Source organism: Maniola hyperantus, chromosome 15, assembly GCF_902806685.2.
Source record: "Maniola hyperantus chromosome 15, iAphHyp1.2, whole genome shotgun sequence".
Classification (NCBI taxonomy): Eukaryota; Metazoa; Arthropoda; class Insecta; order Lepidoptera; family Nymphalidae; genus Maniola; species Maniola hyperantus.
In genome coordinates, this window is record NC_048550.1 from 8,982,354 (window position 1) to 9,004,887 (window position 22,534).

A 22,534-nucleotide genomic window follows, 5' to 3' on the forward strand; every position below is an offset into this window, starting at 1 on the left:
TACAAAGTTTCGTTTCGAGAAAGGGATCTTAGAAGACCCTCCCACTCCAAAATTAAAATGCCTGTAAATCTTTGTTGGATTTTAATATTTTTTTCAGAGTACGTCATTATTTTTATCCTAGTTTATAATAGTAATAATATTTATCAAATTCAAAAGTAGGCAAATACCCAATTAACTCCACTGCTTGCTTGCTACCACTGCGCCATGGTCTTTCGCAGCTGGAATCCAGCGATAAGCATAAATATATTATGTTATAAATCATTCTTATTATACCTAGTTATACGTCTATAATAACTAGCTACTAGCTTATTACTACATTATTATGACTACAAAAATCTCAAACCCCTATGCTACCTCCTTAGGGATTGGTATTTTTAACCGACTTCCAAAAAGGAGGGGGTTCTCAATTCAGCCCGTTTTTTTAAATCCTTTCTTAGCGAATATCTACATCTCTTCTCTTCTCATGCATTTCACCTCTATCCGCCCAGTACTTATCTCACACACTCACGTTCTCTTTTTTTATATTTAGACTAGCGACCCGCCCCGGCTTCGCATGGGTGCAACGTGATACTAATGTGGGGTCACTGAGGTGTCATTGCCTCGGAAACTCTGAAATGAGAGAATTTTTTTCCGACCTAATTCACATTATTTCAATTTCTCTAGGGATCTCTAATTTTTTGAGAATTAAACTACAGCTATAAACCTTCCTCTTGAATCACTCTATATATTGGTGAAAACCGCATTAAAATCCGTTGCGTAGTTTAAAAGATCTACGCGTTCATACATACATACAAACATACAGACGCGGGAAGCGACTTTATTTTATACTATGTAGAGATTTATAGGTTTAAATAAGTACATTGGACAGCAAACTTTTACTACTGTATGAACTATGAACAAAAAAGTTCATGACGTATGTGTACGTGAACCACTTTGGTTGCATCCACACCCGGTGGTTGCATCACTTTTTCCACCAGGCATGTGATTGTTATAAACCGCCATATTTTTATTATTTTTAAGTTATAACTGGAAAGAATGTAATAGTTAGGTAATAAATTATACGATGTTGAAATCTTTTAAAAATTAATATATTTATTTCAGAAACATCCCGAGAAAATATTTTACATGATAGATTTTACATTTCTTAGTTTTTTTTAATTATATAAGTATTGTATTTAATAATATTAACAATTGCACGTATAATTTAACAATATTAAAAATAAATCTATTTAAATAATTATATTTTTATATGTTTTCATATTTCGAGAAAAATAATTTACAGGTACATACATAATTATTTAATTTATATTTCTTTAGAAATATTTTTATGTAAATATAACTTTAAACATAATTGGATATATTTTGATATACCCCTATCCGCTTATTTAATAATAATTTTATATTATCTACTAAGTTTAGTAATTCTATACCTATTACCGACACAAAATTTACATTATTTCAAGTTAAGTGCTACCAAATTCGAGGAGGATTCGCTGAGCATTATTTAGAGTATTTTGCATAATTATGCAACAGAGTCACGTAGATCAATTCAAATTGAGGATAAAACTTATTAAAACAGGTTTACTTGAAAGATGTTTTGGGGGCGTGACGTCGCGTCCCGAAAATATAACAACGGAAAAGTTTTAAAAGATTTGTGATTGGATTTTTATAGTTGTTTTCTGTTGTTGACAGCTTATCGTAGGTTGTGAGGAGACATTTCAGAACGCTTTGAGCCGATGGGGAATTGGGACAGGTCGATCTCGTCCATGGGGAAGTCTGGTCTGTACCTCTTCTTGTCGAAGCTCGATCTGTAAACATTTGCTAAATTAAACCTCAAAACCTAAGTTATACTTTGTCTACAGAACTCATAATCATATATATTTTGTCGCATCAAACTATTTCCTACCTACAAATGTCGTTGGTTACATTTGTAGGTACAGTACGCGACAGGTTGAGATGGCAATCGGGGTATGGAGGGACGCCCCGCACACCCGCACGTCAGCCGCGCTCGCCCGCACTGGGTTAGCACGGGGGCTGTGCGGGTGTGCGGGGTGTTCCCTCCCCGATTGCCATCTCAACCTGTCGCGAACTGTACCTACAAATAGGTACATATGGGAATAGGAGTAAGTACATACGTATCTAAAGTGAAGACTTAAAACCACGTTACTTGGGTCTCATATTTTGTACGAGTAGTACGCTATCTCTTCTATTCTCGCTTGTTTATCTTACTCATCACCGAGCACGAATTCTTAACGTCATGGAATAATATGAACGTAACATGTCTATTGTACAAACCACACTCTTCTACAGTATTTTCTCACTAATTAAACTATAACGGGATAACTTAAGACGTGCATAAGTAAATAATTTCATATACTCGCTATTTACATAAAACAGTACTATTATCAGTACATACAGTAATATTATCCTGTTATGTAAGTCAGTGCAAACTTAATTCCTTTATGCAAATCTCTACTAATAGATACTTCATTAAACGAGGCAGTCAGTATTCATGCAAGTTTAGAGCTTATTAAGGTTTACGGTCCAATAACGACTTTGATCTGATATTATACGAACCCCAAGTTCATTAAACATCAAACTAAGTATCAACTTATAATGACTTCTGTCAGAAGTACTTTTTAGGTGCAATGCAAATCTACTGTATGGAGTAAAGCATCTTCTTTGATAACCACTTAAACTAAGCTTTTTTTCAGTACTTTGTCATTGCGGCGGCAGTATGCAGCGTGCTTCAGATTGAGAAACCATCATCAAGTACAAAGGTGCCAAGTATTTTCAGCAGAATTTTATCTTCAACCATCAAGTTATCGTCCAAAGTTGGCGTTGCTTAACAAGTATAATCAGTTGAATCTTCTAAAGTTGGTACTTTGTTAGAGCAGCAGCAGCATGTAGCCCACTTGGGATTGAGAAACCACGATTAAGTAAATATCTACAAAGGAGCCACGTATTTTTAGAGCTTTTTACCTTCAACCATCCAGTTACCTGCTAGTCTTAGGTTAGTGTTGCTTACAATCGACTGCCAAGCACTGTCGCAACTGGCCCATATCATCCTCAACTCGTTTACTAACTAAGATAGGTTACTTGTAAAACTAGCTGGTTAAGTACTAAGACGTACGCTTCCTATTCGGGAAGTCGGGGGTTCGATCCTGGGCACGCAATTATAACTTTTGGGAGTTATATGCGTTTTAAGCAATTAAATATAACTTGCTTTAATGATGAAGGAAAACATCGTGAGGTAACCTTGAGAGTTCTCATAATGTTCTCCAAGGTGTGTACAGTCTACAAATGTGCACTTGGCCAGTGTGGCGGACTGTGGCCTAAGCCCTTCTCATTCTGAGAGGAAACCTGTGCTTACTAGTGAGCCGGCGATGGTTTGATCATGATGATGATGACTTGTAAAACTTACACCGAGTCCAGGTAGTTAGGTCCGACGAAATGGTAGAACCGCTTGAAGGGGAAAGGCATTGAAGTCTGGTCAATCTCATCGAAGTTGCGCTTCTTCACGAAGTTGTCCAAGTTTGACCTAAGAAATTTTAATTGTGTACTTTTTCTTTATCCGTGATTTATTTGATTATTTTTCCGACCCAAATGTCGACCAATAGAATTGCACCATTCGACGTCACGTGGTACAACCTACATGGTATTATACTGATAATTTTTTGAAAATTTTCTCTGGTAGTTGCTATATATAAAAAACAAAACATGATCCAGTCAAATTAACCACACGTCAAACTGACAGGTTGAATTCAATTGTGAAAATTGGAGATTTTGGCCGACATTTGGGACGGAAAAATAATCCCCCGAATACCACACGAGCTTCAAAATTATCTGGCATTTCCCTCAAGGTTCCCTGCAAACAAATAAAGTCGTCAAGTTTTTCAGGAAAAATCACTCGCGCTTCGCGCTCGTGATTTTTTAACCTGAAAAACTTGACTCCTTCATTTGTTTGCAACGAACCTATCGGGAAATACCCGATAATTTTGAAGCTCTTGTGGTATTATAAGTGAAAAACGAATGTTTTCTACATGAACAAATATTATATGGCCAAATAAAAAATTCCAGATGTTTCCAATGTTTCTTTCGTTTGGATTTTGATGTTGGAACGTGAACGGGAAACTAAATGTATTATTTTACTGTTACCCCTATTATTTATTCATAATTCAAACATATATTTATATTTTTTATCATTATTATTGGTGGATGAAGTCTGGGAACAAAATTGGTACGATTACACCTAACGAGTACAGTGGCGAGTCAGTGTCCTCGACCGAGTACTCGGTTGGTATACACACTTACTAGTGCTCGGCGCAATTTCGAAATATGTATAAACGGCCACCACAGCACTGTCTCGGCCGAGTGACAATTTACTGTCTCGCTTCACTACTCGGTAGGTGTAATCAGCCCATTATAATGTGCCTGTTATGACATAACTTATGGGCTCCACCACCTCCACCTTCAAACACATATGCATAAATAAACAATAACAGAGCGTCATAACCAGGGCTAGCACAAGTAGAGATCTACAATGAAAGTTTCTTCAAAATACAAGCTACTCCCTCAGGCGATACGAGAAAGTTACGAGAACTTACCTACCTTACATAATGTACTTAGTTAACCGAAACAAACTCTATGTTGAGATAATGTTACCCTTGTACCGTATACATTAACGAAACTCTACGTTACGTACGTTAAAAGTTAAATCCAGCGAGTGAGTAAGTAGTTCAGTTATTTTGACATGGTTTAATCAACAAGAACAATCCACGGGTCTGCTTACAAACTTAAAGACTGTGAGAGCTGTTTGAATTTTTGTCTGTTCATCATAATATTATTTTACTTTTCTAGGCTTAGTTCACTTTTTTACTGGTATCAAACACAAAGCTAAGCTGATTCCTAGTTCCATGGTAGGTATCAAACCTTCTATTAATAAGGAATATTACAGACACATTTTCCCAAAGTTGCTATAATTTTAAGAAAATTAAAGCTTGGTGATCACCACTGGGTAGTGGCTGAAAGTTTTATCACCCTATAAGTAATATTATAAAAATCCAGACAGGCCATGTACTATTAGTGTAAAATGAAATCTCTGCTAACTTCTACACCCACCGCCGCGCTGGCGCAACAGCTACACACTAACAACAATAATAATTATTCCATTGATACCTAAGCAAATGTTAGAATGGAACGGATCGAAATAAAAAATATCTAAAATGCAACCTGTACTATTCATATCGAAGTCACCGATAAACGTTTACATTACAATAATTTAAGATTCAGTCCAGTAATAATATTTATTACATGACAAAACAATAACAATAACTATTTTTAGGGTCACAGAGAGTGAGGATACAAAAAGTTAGGTGTTTACAACTACGAGTCTACGGCGTAGGTCTACGACGGATATTTGATCGGTTCTGCCTTTGCTTACAGAAGGTCACGTTGTAGGCCGTCTGCAGCGGTCGGTGGCCTAAATTTATATTCAACGAACAACAGAGAAGATACATTTAATCACGTTTTAGAATATTTTAATTAATTTTCGTTGCGGTTTTTTGTCTTATAAATCTTACAAGAAATAGGTACTAAATTCCCTTGTGATGCTGACCGTTGACTTAATGAAATTAATCCTACAAAGTATAATCAAGAATTGCTATTTACATTTTACGCGTTAATTACAATATTTTTTAGGTTAATAACCTAGAATTTATTTAATTTCTATTTATGTAATTTAATTGTGAAATAAAGAATAAGGAATTTTAATGTTACTTAATTATTTATTGTTTAATCTTAAGGAGACCTTTCATTTATTTATCGAGTTTTCTCGTCAATGCAACTATGCAGCTACTTAGTAGAATTCTTACGTTTCACTTGATTTTAAAACATACTGTTGCTTTCTATATCTGTTACTTATAACTAAAAAAACTTTTAATGCCACTTTATAGGCATAGAACATACGCGAGATTGCACGATAAACCAATAAACAATTACCTGAGTACATCGTCTGTAGGCATACTCATATCATGCTCGATTTATCGACGATCGGTCGGACGGTCGAAATATCGTCTGATTTATCATGTAAGAATATATTTTTACTTTCAAATAGCTATCAAATATGTACACTCAAATAATTTTTACTACTTTGGACCTTTGCATTATTAACCTTTCACAAAATTAAAGCTCAAAGTTTAGTTGAAGTAAGTAAATTTCCCCTGTTGCTCGTATAGTTAGATCCTACATACATTTTAGAATTCATAACTAAAAGTCTTGTCTTGTTAAATTAGAAGAAGTTTAGGGCGCTAATTAACTTAAGTAAAACATATCGCGTTATCTAAACCCGCATAGTTAGAATCGACCTTCATACATATAAGGTATGTTTTAAGATCTTAAATGATTTACAATTGTACAATTTTTATATACATCGTGCCTGTTTTCAAGCACTGCCAAAATAGAATTAGTATTTTCATAGTCATAGTTTTTGAATTATAGTGCAAAATGTCGAAAAAATACGACTGTAGTACGAAGCCCTCGTTGCGTGAGCCTGACTCGCACTAGGCCGGTTTTTTCAAGTCTCGTACGATGTAAGTATGTACTTAGGTTCTGTATCACTTACCGATCAATCTCGTCGAAATTGCGCTTGGGCAGGCCGTCTCCGTAATATCCGTACTCAATTGGCATCACGAGCGGCCATGTATCTCGCTTGCCTCCATATGGACTGTGGGAAAAGAGGCCTTGTTAAGTAAACCCGGGAATATACTTGTAAATGCTACGTAACCCCTGTATGCCACGCATCACATGGTTGGACGTGAACTAAAAGTAAGTAAATCGCAATAAAAATTTAAATTTAATTAAATTTAATATCAACACTAATAATTGTCTATGGAGTGGTTAGCAATAAATAGATAACAGCAAAGGCAAATGCAATGTATGAAAAAATTTAGTTTTAAGAATAAAATGACTGTATTAATTTCTAAGCTTCAGTAATGGCCCAAGAGCCAGTGCGTGCCAGACCTTCCTTATTTTATAAAAGCTGAAAGTTTCTCTGCGTAATGTCCCCAACACTGGGAAGAACGTTTGTTCGGATGTTTGTTTGAATCATAGTGGCTTTGGGAGATAACAGGTAATAAAGGAGTAAAAAATCTTACATCAAAGTAAGTAAGTAAAGTCAAACTTTTTTTCTTTCTTCATAATAGTATTAGAAATTACGTCATGCATTGCCAGACCTAGTTACCGAAACTTTGTAGCTATAATATGACGCTCCATTTCACTTACGAAAACTTGGAATAATATAATCTTTACAAAACCCATAAAACCATTACTCCAGAGTTAGCTTTTAAAACTAAGTAACTAAATGAAGCAGGAAAATGATAAGGTTAATTTAATGTGCAAAAAGCTCTGTTGGAAGCGTTATTTCAGGTGAAAGGAAAATAAAAAGTTCGCTGTATTTTTGTGTTTATTTTATTTAGACGCGAAACTAAGAGTGAAACAGCTCGGTTAGTATCTCTGTATTTCAGTTTAAAATGGGAAACAGTTCGATTTATTCCTGTGTACCTACCGATACTTTTAAAACGTGTTTAAAGCTTCATATACACTTTCACAACTCAATAAGCAATAAAAGGCAGTTCTAATAAAGAAACATTGTACGGAATACAAAGCATATTTTCCAATTGGTTTATTATTCATCGTGCAGCACCATACGCTTTGTCTCGCTTTTTGAAATTGAATAATTTATATTCAGTTAGGCTCAACTACACCTTTCAAAAAATCCTTTTGAAATATACACGGACTCACGTCTGATATGAACCGAGAACGCTATGTTTTTGAACCCGAATAATATAATATTTTCATCAGACAAAACTCGGAATCGTTTCATTTTTTTGCACGTGTACTAATAGTTGTAAATTTTACTTGTATCTTTTTAACTACTACGATAGTTTCTCAAATATTCAATGTACTTTTATTGATACTACTTCGCGAGGTAATTATTTTGATGAAAAACCAATTTCTTAATTGCATGCGATGCATTAGCAGTGCTGTAGATATTTATGGGTAACGGTAATCACTTAAAATCAGGGATCCTGGTTTAGTAAAAGTTACAATGACTGGAGACTCGATAGTAAATTTAATTGAATTAACCTTATTACATTGTTCCCTATAGGCCCGTTTCATGCTTTCAAGGGCATGCATTTTTTAATCATAATAGATAATCTATTTGATTGAAAATTATAACTCGATATCTGAAGTCATTGAATACAGGCATAAAGCGCTGAATCTTAAAATTGACCTAAATATAGTAAAAATAATATAATATAACATACCTGCTGTATTCGAACCTCCTTCCCATGAAATAAGGAAAGTGCCGTAACTCTCGCACTTGGCGAACCAAATTGCCTCCACCCAATGAATCCAAATTCCGTTGATTGTGACCTATGTCATTATAAATAAAATATTTCAAAAGTTACACAATATATGAGGTAAACCAATTTACATTCATATAATCTTGTGAAAGATCTTACCTGCATTCGTTTTTACTGAAGCAAATATTACCTGCAGCTTATGACCGGTCGCAATATGAACCATATAAGCTTCAGAAGATACGTAAAGAAATTATAACAGCGTTGCCGTAATAGTTTTATGAAAAGGCAAGGCTTAGGGATTTCTCGTCAGCTTAATATAGGATGTGGGTGAAATTGGAGTATAAAAATACGAACAAGATAGTTTCTGACTTGCTTGATATTTATTTCATACTGGACTTTTATTTCATAAAATACGTAAAATAATAAAATACACCAAAAATATTAAACTTGCTTATGTGTATCACAAATATTTTCTAAAGATATTTTACGAACATTGTTACCAATTCTGTGATGGGTAAGTACATGGAACTCTTGTTGTTTCTGAAATTATTCAAGGTTTGCTTTGATTTTGTTAGTGTAATGTACAGCAGAATTGATGTCAATGTAAGCTTTTATGAATCGAAAAAAATGGTATGATATAGTAAATAGAGGTATCTTCAGTTTAAACAAAATTTCCGCCACCCAGAGAATCAACTTGTCGTCGGACGAAATTGCCACCTCCAATGGAATCCAAATTACGGACGAAATTACCACCACCCAATGAATCCAGATGTCTCTTGACTAAATTGGGTCCCCCAATTTGATCGAGGTTCTTCTTGACAAAATTTGCCCCACCGATTGTATCCAAGGTCCTTTTGACAAAATTAGCTCCGCCGATCGAATCCAAGGTCCTCTTGACAAAATTAGCTCCACCGATAGAATCCAATGTGCGCTTGACAAAATTAGCTCCACCTAGTGAATCTAAATTTCTCACAAAATTTCCTCCTCCAATAGTATCAAGAGTGCGGACAAAATTACCACCACCCAGAGAATCAAGATATCTAGTGTATTGCATCTTGTTCTCCATATTTCTCTCCAAAAGAGGTGATCCTCCGATTCCATAAATGTTTTTACCATCCAAAAGTCCACCTCTTGGTCCTCTTAAAGGTCTATTTTCGTAAGTATCAAAGTTTCTTCCTAGAAAAGTAGTCCCTCCAATGCCATCCAAATTCCTGTCTCTATCCATTTTATTTACGTATTGGATGAGAAACCTCAAGAAATCCTCAAGTTCTTCTCTCTGTTTAAAATCTGTAACAAGTCATTATAATATTTAAGAGGCTGTACGAATTTTGTATTGAATGAAGCTTTATTGAATTCAATTCGTTTTGTACTTACCCAGGGTAGTTTTATGGTATCAAGTGCACATATGCATTGTGCAGTGCATCTGTTAGGTGCTGGGGAGTTCGGTGAAGTGCTTAAATCCATCACCATGAATGAAACGTGTGGAGGAAACTTGATTTAAATTGTGCAGAAGTTAATAAAATATTTTGTGATTTTGTGCGATTATTAAGTGCTTACTTAGATTTAATAAAAAATTGGGTGTTGCAAAAGTAACAAAAATTGTGGAAACGTATTGATTTCACGCGCTCAAAAAGTTTTTTTTTAATATTTGGTGAAAATTATAGAATGTGCTCAGGGGTCATTCGAAAAAATATTTTGAAGTGCAAATGTATTACCGGGGTCAATAACTTTGTGCATTTTATAACCTAAACTTGTAAACGCTTACCGTTAACGTCGTCATGATCTCCTGTGTTTTGTCCGCCTACTCTTACATCTTGTTCCTGTTAAAATAAAAAAAGTCATAATTAAAAAATATTGGTTTTCCAAACATTCGTACCAATTTTTAGCTGTAGTGTGAAATTAGATTTAGACTCATGTCATGGAAATTATCGTATGTAGGTTGTGGTGGTATTCTAAAAAAATTAAAAACACGACTGGCCTATCATATTGAATTTTTTTTCAAAAAAGTTGTAGCTATTGTGACTTGAGATCATCAATGTAAGATTTGATACATTGATGCTCCAGATGATGTAAGGATTCTAATCGTCCAAATCTATTCAGGCATTTAGAATTATATGATGAAATAAATAAACTCACATAGATGAACCCTGAAAATACATATTACACTCCTTTTTTAAATAAATAAATAAATAAATAAATAAATCTTTATTTTCAGATATAAATCCAGCAAGTTATACATTATACATTATAATAAAATACCTACTAAATAAAGAAATTAATATAAATTAAAATTAAAATTATAATAACTAAAATATTGTTTGATGTTCAAGAAGTAGAAGTAAAATCTTACTTCTACTTCTTATTCGCGTCCCGATGCACACGCCGCCAGTGATCGAATATCTGACCGGTCATATGCCTACCTATAACCTCAAGTATGACGTTATTGGATTGTCGTATTCTATCCCAGAAAGAGGCTACACGATTACGAATAATGGCGAAGAAGTCACTGGCTCTCGCCTCGGCGAACATGCCTGACGCTCTGCAGTACCTTGGCAATCTCATTAGGATGTGAAATGCGTCATTATATTGCACCCTAATGGTGTTCATTGTTGCTCTTTTATATTTCGTCCATAATTGACAGGTATAAAAACACTGACAATATGCACGAAATAGTGTCAATTTCACATCTTTACTGCACTTAGAGAATCTGCGGGCAAGCATGTTACACCGAACCGAGAGGGCTCTTCTCTCTCTTTCTATATCTAAGTCATCCCTGAGGTCACCAGTGAGAACATGCCCCAGATACTTGAATTGTTGCACCTCCCGAACCGCAGAACCCTCCAGATAAACCAGAGGCACCCTCTCCGGTCCCTTTCCCGATCTAAATACCATCATTTCTGATTTAGAGACATTGTATTTCAACCCATGATCTTTTGCATATCAACCACAGATCGAAAGTAATTTTCGGAGTCCACTAATCGAGGGGCTCAGGAGCACCATATCGTCCGCATAGCTAAGATTGTTCACACAAACATTTCCTAGATGACAGCCGATCCTGGTGCCCCTGAGCTCACATATCAGGTCATTGATATAGACGTTGAAAAGGTCCAGAGAGGTAAGCCCACCTTGGCGAACCCCGCAGTCTAGCCTATACCCACTAGAAGTTGCGTCACCCCATCTTACGTGGTTAATCTGACCCCCGTACCAGTACCTCAGCAGACTCACCATCTCATTCGGGACCTGAGCCGCATGCAATTTGTTCCAAAGGACATCATAGTTTACTAGATCAAATGCGCGGCTCAGGTCTAGAAAACATGCATAAACGGATGTATTACGTTGAGTGTAATACTGCACTGTATGTTTGAGACTAAAGATAGCTGAGTCTGTCGAGAGACCAGGACGGAAGCCAAACTGAGCATCATCAATACTTATGTTTTTCTGCAGTTCAGGGTGCAGCACTCTTTCTAAAACTTTACCTATTACAGTACCTAAGGAGATGGGCCGGTAATTAGTAGAAGCGCATAAATCACCAGTTTTACTTTTAACTATTGGAACAACTATAGTTTTCATAAGGTCAGCAGGTAGGTATGAATATTTAACACACATATTAAATAAGGTACATAGCTTTGAGTACAGAACATTTCCCGCACATACGACATGTTCTATACTCAAATTGTCGTGACCTGGTGCTTTACCGCGTTTAATTAGTTTGATGGCATTTTTTAAATCTACTAGTGTAAACTGTACAACATTATTTCTTAAATTTGAATTTGAGGGTGTAACATTTGTTCCATCTTTTAATAAATCTATGTTTAAAGGTTCCAGTTTAAATTTTTTGGCAAAAAGGTTGGCTATCTCCTCAGGTTTCTCCTCAGGTATCTCCTCAGGTTTTTTTGGGCAGACGTGTAGGTATTTCATTTTACAATGATTGTGAAAGGCAGATTTTTATCAAATATTTATTTTAATTGTAAAAAAATTCGTGGCACTTTACAATCAAAGTATGTCTTTGTGGCAATCGAACTCGTTATTTAAAATATAATAATATTAGATGGGACGAAAGCTTTAGAAGCTTGAGGGCTTAATTAAAATTTCTCACTATCATTTTGTTATTTGCGTCTTTTCGGCAGACTGTAGTAAGTATCTGATTGGTAGCTTAAGTTGGCATTACATTTACTCAGGTCTATTTGGCCAGTGTAAATATTTTTTAATTAATGTTGGAAACCGAAATCTTTTGTAAATAATATTAATTGGAATTTAATTGGATAACTTTTGCAATTTTTCTTACTCAAAATGTGAAACTCTTGGCAGTAATAATAAAAACTAATTAATTTTTGCGTAAAAATTCTAGACGATGAAATCAATTTAGAATAAAAATCGGTCAAGAGTGAGTCGGACTCAAACATGAAGGGTTTCATACCATCGCAGAAGAACTTTACTATAATTTTTTTTAGATTTCATGGCGGTTTTCTGTTTATTTGGAAAGTAATGATTTGAAATAATATGAACCTTGGAAAATCTTCACTTTATGGCAAATTTTGAGGCAACTTATTAACTAGGTATATGAGAGCATACAGCATTTCAAAATCAATAATGTGTTTCAGAGATATACTTGTACTGTGCTTTCCTTAATGTTTTCAAATGTCTTTAAAAATATTTCATTTGAAATGTACTTATTTGAAAGTGATTTGAAATGGTTCTTCTCAGAACCGGTTGTAGAATCCCGACATATTTTGTGATAAGAGAAGGTTTGGCCTAAGTACTTATATTGAAATTTTGATTTTTGAGTAAGATTGAAGAAGATGGAATGATAGAAAGTTACCTGGTGAGGATCAGCACTGCAGCAGACCAGCAGTGTGGCTACTGCCATAGCCACGGCTCCCCCGGCACGCATCATTGCAGCTGAGTAAAAAAAAAATTAATTATATAGTATTTTGTGGTAAGCGATGATACTGTATCATGAAGATGTAGTCGGGCAACTTGATAGAGGTATGATTTATGATTTATGATTTATTTATTCATTTGCTTTCGTTAGGGCATTGCAAAGTTAGGTACATTAACAATACATACATGCTAAATATATAATTATTATACAATTGCATGCAAACTACGTGTTACATTATTTTATAATAGATTTTATCATGTAATTATATAGGGCATTCATTTTGAATCGAAATTATTTTTATTTATTGATCGCACTAATTAATTAAGTTTGTTATAATGTCAATTAGTTTCTTCTTTGTTAATAATTTAGTAATATTAAGTAGGTACAAGTATGTTAATATAAAATAGTTTCGATTATCAGTAAGAATGTCATATTAAACTTAAATTAACAGGTTATAGTAAGTACAACATGACAGTTTTATTAAGCATATAGATACCAATAATCGGTTTCTACGGCATCGTGTCCCAACGTTAAATCTTTTGGCAGCACAGCTTTCCGTTAGGATGGTAACTTACCACACACACACACACAACACAACACAACACACCTAGCCAAGTTAGAAATCCAAAATCCTTAAGTTGACCCTGCCAGGAATCAAACCCGGGTTCTCTCACTTACAGGATCACAGCGCTCACTACTGCGTCAGAGAATTTTACTGTTAACCCATTATTAAATTATTAAAAGCTCAAAGTTTCAGCGAGGCTAAAAACGAGATGGTCGTAGGCTTCGTACGTGAGCTTTTTTGGTCACTGGGCTACAACCGCTACGCTTGAACGTAGCGGAAGCCACGAGCGTAGCTAGTGCTACCACAGCGTTGGAACAGGAGATAGCATAAACGTTTGTAAATAGGCGTAATCTTAGGTATTTCTGCTAGGAACTCTATTTTCTATGTTATAACAGTCCTTTAGGTATAAAAGACAAAATAATCCTTCATTAACTTGTTTTATTGTAGTATGACACTAATTGAATTTAATAAAATCTAGACTTCTCGATGATTCTAGAAATATCGGTCTAAAATCTAGCCATTTAGTCATATCACTAGATGACGCCTACGACTTGATCTGCATGGATTTAGGTTTTAAAAATCTAACTCGGAATCTACATCTAAATCTAATCGGAACTCTTTCATTTTCCGGGATAAAGTATAGACTATAATGTCCGTCCACGGGATACGATACGGGATCTATACCAAGTTTCATGAAAATCGGTTAAATGGATGGGCTGGCAGACAGAAACACTTTCCTATTTCTATCTTTATGTATAAAATTCAAAGTCCTGACTGACTGACTGATTGACTTATTCTTGACTTATTACTTAGCTCTAATAAAATAATACTGTATTATTCTGTACATTTAGTACCTACTTAATTTGAATAAATGTTGTTTAGTTATTTAAATGTTATTAAACATTTGAGAACCTGCGTTTAATATTGGTTTAGAGCTGTAGTTTGTTTTAATTTAAACCCTGTCTCGATTTATTTACTATAGCTAAAACAACAACTGCGTTACTATATAAAATACCATCTTCTTAAATAAATAGTAAGGTAATCACAAAAGGTATCATACACGTGTATGAGGTATAAAATAATGTCCACTTTCAGTTATTTCATCAATACACGGTTTATAGAAAAGATACACGTGCAAGCAATCACGATTTATGATTGCTCTCAATTTTTAATCTATATATAGAGGAAAATAAATTATCTGCCTTTATGATTTGCGCATGTTGCTTATATTATTATTTGAGATCTAATACAAGCTGTATCCAAATTTATTTTTTACGAATGAAATATACTTAATAAGTTGAAGCAATAAGCGTTGAAATTATATTACATACTAGATAAAATAGATAAAATTAAAGTTTCGTTAAATATTTCTGTAATATTTTTATTAAGATACTGAACGGATAATATATTTGCATATAAAATAAACCATTTTAATACAGAACTATTTCATTTATTTAAACATGATAAAGAACATAGCACTTTTGTTTGAAAATATTATATGGAGGTGTAATATAATGTAATAATATATAAATCCTATTACACCTCCATATAATATAATTATATGGAGGTGTAATAGGATGTTACGGAAGGAATGCCAATTAACAATGCACAAATAGTTCTACAGCAGGCAGCAGAACTGCCACAGTAGTCTCTTATGTAAACACAATACAAACGTACTTAATTGAGTTTGAAGGGTATTATGCTAGTAATAATTCCACCGCTCTATTGTGCTTCAAACTAGAATAAATGAGCACATAGAACAACTATTAATTATTGCACTACAGGTGTTTTGGTCTTTATAGCAACATTAACAGAATAAATTGTTCCGTTGGGATGCTGTTATTGATTGTTAGCACATTTACGATTGAAATTAACTTGAGACAATCTCGATTTTTTTTATGGTAAATACTTTGGATATCAAATTGAGTAGAACGTAGAACGGCATTTTTTATTTTCTCGTCCATATAGATTGTTATTTAAAATTTTAATAAAATGTGCTATTTTCAAAATTGTTATTCGTAGATTTCCAATAAAATATTTGATAATAAAAATAAATTTTATAACTTGTACATGATTTTGGAATTTTGATATCAAAGTTTTTAATACAATAAGGACTGTCATTAAAAGCGAAAGTCAATACTCAAACTAAGTTAAGTAAATCATTTTCAAATATTTTGAAGTAAATCAAATTTTATGTTATTAGAAACTATCGTTTATGACTTTAGACAAGTTTTTGCAAAAACATTAACTTTTTGTTAAATAATGCACATCTACTATTTTCACGGAGATCTGTGATAAAGATTAAATAACTCGATTTTTTAAAATAAATATTTTTTGATTTACTTATATAAAACTTACCGGTTGTGTGTTCAGATGGTAGTGCTAGACGGTTGAGGCGACGGCCGGTATGCGTTGTGCCGGTGAGGACTCGACGCGAGCTTATATACAGTGTTGGGCGGGCAGATCCCGCCCTCCGCCTTGTTAGTCGCATCATACATATACAATAATACTAACTTTTGTCATCTTATATCATGCATTCTATTATTTTTACAGTCATTTCGTAACTAACTTTTTTTACAGCATAAAATGTTTGTTTTACCTAAGTTGGAAGATCTTTAATATCATGAACTTTATTAGAACTTCATAATAAATTGTTTCAAATTCTAAATAATAAATAATAAAGCTGATTGATCATTTATACAGCTACTACAATATTAAAAAAACGGATTTAAACAATGGGTATTGTGATAAATTATTAAAGCTCTATACCTACCTAGTACCTTCAGTAGGAAATATCTTCTTTTATCAAAGAAGACGCGAAGCGTCCTATCCCGTCAAACCCACGCTACTCCACAGCGGGTTTGTGGTTGACACTGTATTTATTTTCCCACAATTTATATCAAAATATGCCTACGGTAAGGTATTACAAACCTAGCGTGTTTTTTTTCACCGAAGAGTATGTGTTGAGTATACTTACACTAAATTCTGTCACAAAGATTGAGGAAGGGGAAAAGGATTTTTATCGAGTAAATTCCTTGGTATCCCTTGTGAAAGGGTATTAGGCATATGACAAAGTGCATGGAGGTATTAATAAAATTTATTTTAAGTAGTACTGTTTAAAAAATATATAAAAATTATGTTTTCGAGTTAGATATACATACAAAAAAAGACATCCATGTGTTCGCTGGAAATATCGGAAGGACTAGATAAGACCCCGCGTACGTAGCCCAAGATGTTGGACATGCCATATAAAAGAGTTGGTCAACACACCAAAATGTGATTCTATTCACGCAGCAGGTAACAAAGAAAAATGGAAGGACATCAAGTTGTATAAAAGGAGAGACCACGATACTCAAAGCTGAGGGAGTGATGCAGGAAGGAGAGTATATACAATAGTAAGTTAGTACTTACTTAGTTAGTTCAGTTTCATAAAAGATTCAGTTGTGATGAAAAGTAACCCTTGAACCACGTTACACATAATATGGTTTATATATCTCTATATATAAAAATGAATCGCTGAATGTGTTGCTGATCGCAAATCTCGAGAACAGCTGAACCGATTTCGCTAATTCTTCTCTATATATAAAAATGAATCGCTGAATGTGTTGCTGATCGCAAATCTCGAGAACAGCTGAACCGATTTCGCTAATAATATTCCTTGAAGTACGGGGATGGTTCGTACGGAGAGAATTTTTAAAAAAAATCCTGAAAAAGAATCGACTGTTAGGCGGTACGAAGTTCGCCGAGGCAGCTAGTAATATTAACTTTAAAAATAAACAAAGTCTAAAGGTAGCTAGTATTTAGGTGCAGTTTTCAATTTGAGGCTCACGTTGCTTGAATTTAATGGATTCCTATAATAGGATTTCATCTTAGTGACAAATATAGGCAGAAATATTCAAATACTCAAGTTATGCTCGAGCCCAACATGCCTGCACGTTATTACACTGCATATTGCATTCGTCCTGCGATTGTGTAGCCTCCTAGGATGCGAGAGTTGCCATATTACTAGAGTCAGGGGTTTCAAAGTACAACCAGAAGACAACCATTAAAAAGTCAGTCATATAAATAGACTAGCGACCCGCCCCAGCTTCGCTTGGGTGCAATGTAGATACTGATGTGGTGTCATTGAGGTGTCATTGCCTCGGAAACTCTCAAATGAGAGGATTTTTTTCCGACCTAATTCAAATTATTTCAATTTCTCTAGGGATCTCAATTTTTTTGAGAATTAAACTATAGCTATTAACCTTCCTCTTGAATCATTCTATCTATTTGTGAAAACCGCATTAAAATCCGTTGCGTAGTTTAAAAGATCTACGCGTTCATACATACATACAGACGCGGGAAGCGACTTTATTTTATACTATGTAAAGATAGTGCAGGCAATTAAATTCTTTCACTTTTGTCGAAGGGTTCAAAACAATAATTTTTATTTATGAGATATCCATTTTTAAAAAATCTTCGTCAAAAATAATTACTTCAACCAGGAAATTTTAAGTGTTTCTCGACGTCGCAGTGTAAACTGAAACATGTTCAATTCAGATTAGTTAAGTACAACTTTTAACTGAATTTCTTTTTGAAACTTTCTGGATATTGTCTGGTAATAATTACCTACCTAATGATTTGCTTGTAAGGAAATTTTTACTGTTTGTTAGTGATTGCCTTTTTGTCATCTGAAATCTGTAACTATACCGAGGCCTACCTAATGAATCTACCCTACCTCATATACTGATCTACCTAAAGAATACGCTTCCTATTTCATATCTTTTAGTGGCACGCGTATCATCTAACAGTAGAAACCTTTTAACATGTTGTGAACGCAATAACCCAAGGACGTTTAGAGTATCAGAAATAGTGAGTTCATCAGACCTAACGGACCTTACGGGGTATGAGCAGGGGAAGTGGGCATTCACGTATTGAATGCTCAAATGACTGTAGGTGTTCGGGCTTTGAAGGTATGTATTCACGCATAGAAACTAACACATTATTTTGGAACGTGCGTTCGTGTATAGGAGTTGTCTGGTCGATCATTCAGTTGTTCGCGTATTGAATACCAAATGTCTACCGTGTTCGGGTATAGAATTTAAACCATTGGGGTTTAAGATGTGGGTTCAGCAATTGAGACGTATTAAAAGAAGTGTAATAATATTAGTACCCATACTCAACGTGTGTAAACCTAAATGTAAGCTCTTCCTCCTACTGTAGGAAGAAGAAGCCCTGTGTAATGGCACCATTCACTCCAGTTCGTGTAAAAGGGGTTAGGAGTGAATGATGGTTGAAAGCTCCGCCGCGCCTTCAACGGTGAGCTTCTGCCTTCCCTTGGTATCCTATCACATTAAGAACATAAAATACCAACGAACACGAGCTCCCCCCCCACTACGCGTCATCATTCAAGGGATAGCGCAATGTATGCAAGCATACTGTTAGGAGAGGTGCGTTCCTCTCATGAGATAGCACGGCGCATGCAAGCATACTTTATAGTGGCGTGTTCCACTGTAAATGGTTTGTGTAGTGTGGTGTGGTGTAGGTATATCGATCTCTTAGAGATCTAAAGGATGAGTGGCTTACTCTACGATACCGCCGAAGCAAGCTATAAACGCAGGCCTAACCTCAATCCTTTGTGTGTGAATGAGTGTAATGATCTTAGAGATCTCAAGGATGAGCGGCTTGCACTACGATACCGCCGAAGCAAGTTATAATCGCAGGCCTGACCTCAATCCATTGTGTGAAGGTATGTTGCATTTTATTATTTTTACTTGTAAGTGATAAAGTAGTCCATGCTAGAAATCACTCTAGCAAAAGATTCACAAGCACTGGGGCGCTAGGCTCTCCTTTAGGCAGGATGCACAAACACCAGAGCGCTATGGTCGTCTCTCGCATAGGTGTCTTCAAACGCTAATGCTGGGTTTTTGTATTTTACTTGTAAGTGATAAAGTACTCACGCTAGAAATCACTCTCTAGCAAAAGATTCACAAGCACTGGGGCGCTAGGCTCTCCTTTAGGCAGGATGCACAAACACCAGAGTGCTATGGTCCTCTTTCGCTTAAGTGCTCTCGAACGCTAAAGTTGCTTATGTATTATTTATAAATATCCATCAGGAGAATGCAACGCTCCAAGCAATATTAGGGTAACATAGAGATCAACAGACCTATCTGGTGTCTCTAGTCAATTCAATTCAATGTTTAGACACATGCGTAGCCCAATAGGTAAGGAACGTGTCCCTTTACACACATACCCTTGTAATTTAGCACTCAGAGTGCTCGGTCTCAAGTGATAAGTCATCACTTATTTGTGTACGCTAGAAATCACTATAGTAAAGATTCACAAGCACTGGGCGCTAGGCTCTCCTTTAGGTAGGATGCACAAACACCAGAGTGCTATGTTCCTCTCTCGCTAAAGTGCTCTCGAACGCTAAAGTTGCTTTATGTATTATTTATAAATAGCCATCAGAAGAATGCAACGCTCCAAGCAATATTAGGGTAACATAGAGATCAACAGACCTATCTGGTGTCTCTAGTCAATTCAATTCAATGTTCAGACACATGCGTAGCCCAATAGGTAAGGAACGTGTCCCTTTACACACATACCCTTGTAATTTAGCACTCAGAGTGCTCGGTCTCAAGTGATAAGTCATCACTTATTTGTGTACTCTAAAAATCACTATAGTAAAAGATTCACAAGCACTGGGCGCTAGGCTCTCCTTTAGGTAGGATGCACAAACACCAGAGTGCTATGTTCCTCTTTCGCTAAAGTGCTCTCGAACGCTAAAGTTGCTTTATGTATTATGCGTGTATTCACTAACCACCATAAGGCGGTTAAGTATTCCAACGAATGTCAGAGTACAAACAGAACAGCAGTATTACCTGCCCTCTGTGATCGGTAGTTATTAAAGTATGCTAGAATCAGCTCAGCAAAGGATTCACAAAGCGCCAAGTGGCGCCATTAATGGCACTAGGGTTCTCCTTCGCATAATCATCTTCCAACGCACTCCAACGTATACCAGCAAATAGATCGAAAGTAAACACAGAGTACAACTCCGTCTGCCAGCTCAAGCAAGGATTTACCGAGTATCCTAAAGGACGCGCGGTTCACCTCGCCTAAGCAGCCACATTACCAGATCAATCATGAATCGCTTTTAGACTTTAGAAGTATCGCCCCTATAACATAAGAAAAGTATCCTTGTACTTAAAGTGGTCCCATTCTCAAATTTTCTTACTTGAGTATAAATCTTATGTGTCGTCCAGCACATAAGTTTAATTAGATAGATTATATTATCTATTTTTATAACGTCGGTTGAGTTATTACTCAATCCACAATCCGGACGTTATTACGTAACCATTTGCGAGCACACACACCGTTCCGACCGATGGGGTCGAAGCGATGCCGCACGCGCTTTCCAACGAAATATTGATATTTGGATAATATTTATAATTGCACCATCTATTTAAACTGGCTTGTAAGTAATAAGAGCTATGCTCTCAAGTTATAATATTCCAAACTTGGTTTACAATAGAGCCATGCTCCCATGTTTCCACCTACCATAGTGGTGTTCTAATAGACAGCACGTACGATCATGTGCATGCCTGCCCGCTCTTGCGTTCATTTTATAGCACCCTGCTTTGAGACTTTGTATTTACATAAGTGTATAACCTCTGGCTATGCCAGTAAATCCCTGTATTTTACCCTTTTTTCCACTTAGTGGTAGCATTCAATGTATGGCGCAGCGGACCCAACACGCGCAACACTGATTCGGCATTAGGACATTGACCGCTTGGTCGTTCCTTTCTTCCAATTATTCTCCTTTAGTGAAACAGTGATAGACATAGTGCAAGGTGTCACCGACAAGCACGTCTACCGTCTTAGACAACCTCACCTCCATATCATTCAACTAGTTGCACCTTAGGGAAAAAATAGCGATAGACATAGTGCAAAGTGCCACCGACAAGCACGTCTACCGTCTTAGACAACCTCACCTCCATATCATTCAACTATTTTATAATTCCACAGACCTGTTTAAATGAAGACTATGTCTTCCTCCATAAGAGCACTTAATGCAAGCACCCATTTCCACAAATATTTCCACCACACGAGCGCTAGGCTGCACGCACCTTAGTGCGCGCATGTCCCGCCTCGCCTCTACTCATTATAGTTTCACAGACCTGTTTAATTGAAGACTATGTCTTCCTCCATAAGAGCACTTAATGCAAGCACCCATTTCCACAAATATTTCCACCACACGAGCGCTAGACTGCACGCACCTTAGTGCGCGCATGTCCCGCCTCGCCTCTACTCATTATAGGTGTCTACCACTATGGTCCTCGTCAGCGTGTTAGAGTCTACGAACGTTAAGTGCTCGCACTTCCATTACACTCACACACAAGAAGCCATATGGTCGACCACCAGTTAATTGCTCAGCCCTCGCGGACCACCCCTTGCAATGATAAGGGAATTTGTTCTTTCACATAAGTGTTCGAACTGTGGCCCAACGCAGTAGAGAAAACTAATGTCAAGTGTTTGATTTTGATTCTAACTCCCGCGACCGTCTGGTCCGCAGGCTCCAACCGACTAGAGACAGTTTTTCTCGATAGACTACATTGACTGGCGGCCGTATGAAAACCTAAATAAAAACCGAATTTCTCATGCACCGACTAGACTGACTGACTTACATTGATAAAAAAAAAAAATTATATACATAATTTTTTTTTTTTTTTTTTTTTCAAAAAT

The 22,534-nt window shown here is 35.8% G+C and overlaps 1 protein-coding gene across 2 annotated transcripts; it reads right to left on the minus strand.

The window, feature by feature from the left end:
* Positions 1-1,091: 1,091 nt before the first annotated feature.
* Positions 1,092-16,264, minus strand: LOC117988963 (orcokinin peptides-like). Of its 2 annotated transcripts, XM_069503292.1 has the most exons (8): positions 16,172-16,264; positions 13,186-13,265; positions 10,132-10,186; positions 9,044-9,653; positions 8,328-8,438; positions 6,623-6,724; positions 3,425-3,541; positions 1,096-1,808 (listed from the first exon to the last, which is right to left on the minus strand). In XM_069503292.1, exons 2-8 carry the CDS (start codon positions 13,258-13,260, stop codon positions 1,694-1,696), a joined length of 1,185 nt encoding a protein of 394 aa, XP_069359393.1. In that variant the 5' UTR covers positions 13,261-13,265; positions 16,172-16,264; the 3' UTR covers positions 1,096-1,693. The 2 variants fall into 2 exon arrangements, with proteins under 2 accessions (XP_034832151.1, XP_069359393.1); XM_034976260.2 differs by lacking the exon at positions 9,044-9,653 and having other exon boundaries at positions 1,092-1,808; positions 8,328-8,436.
* Positions 16,265-22,534: the final 6,270 nt, after the last annotated feature.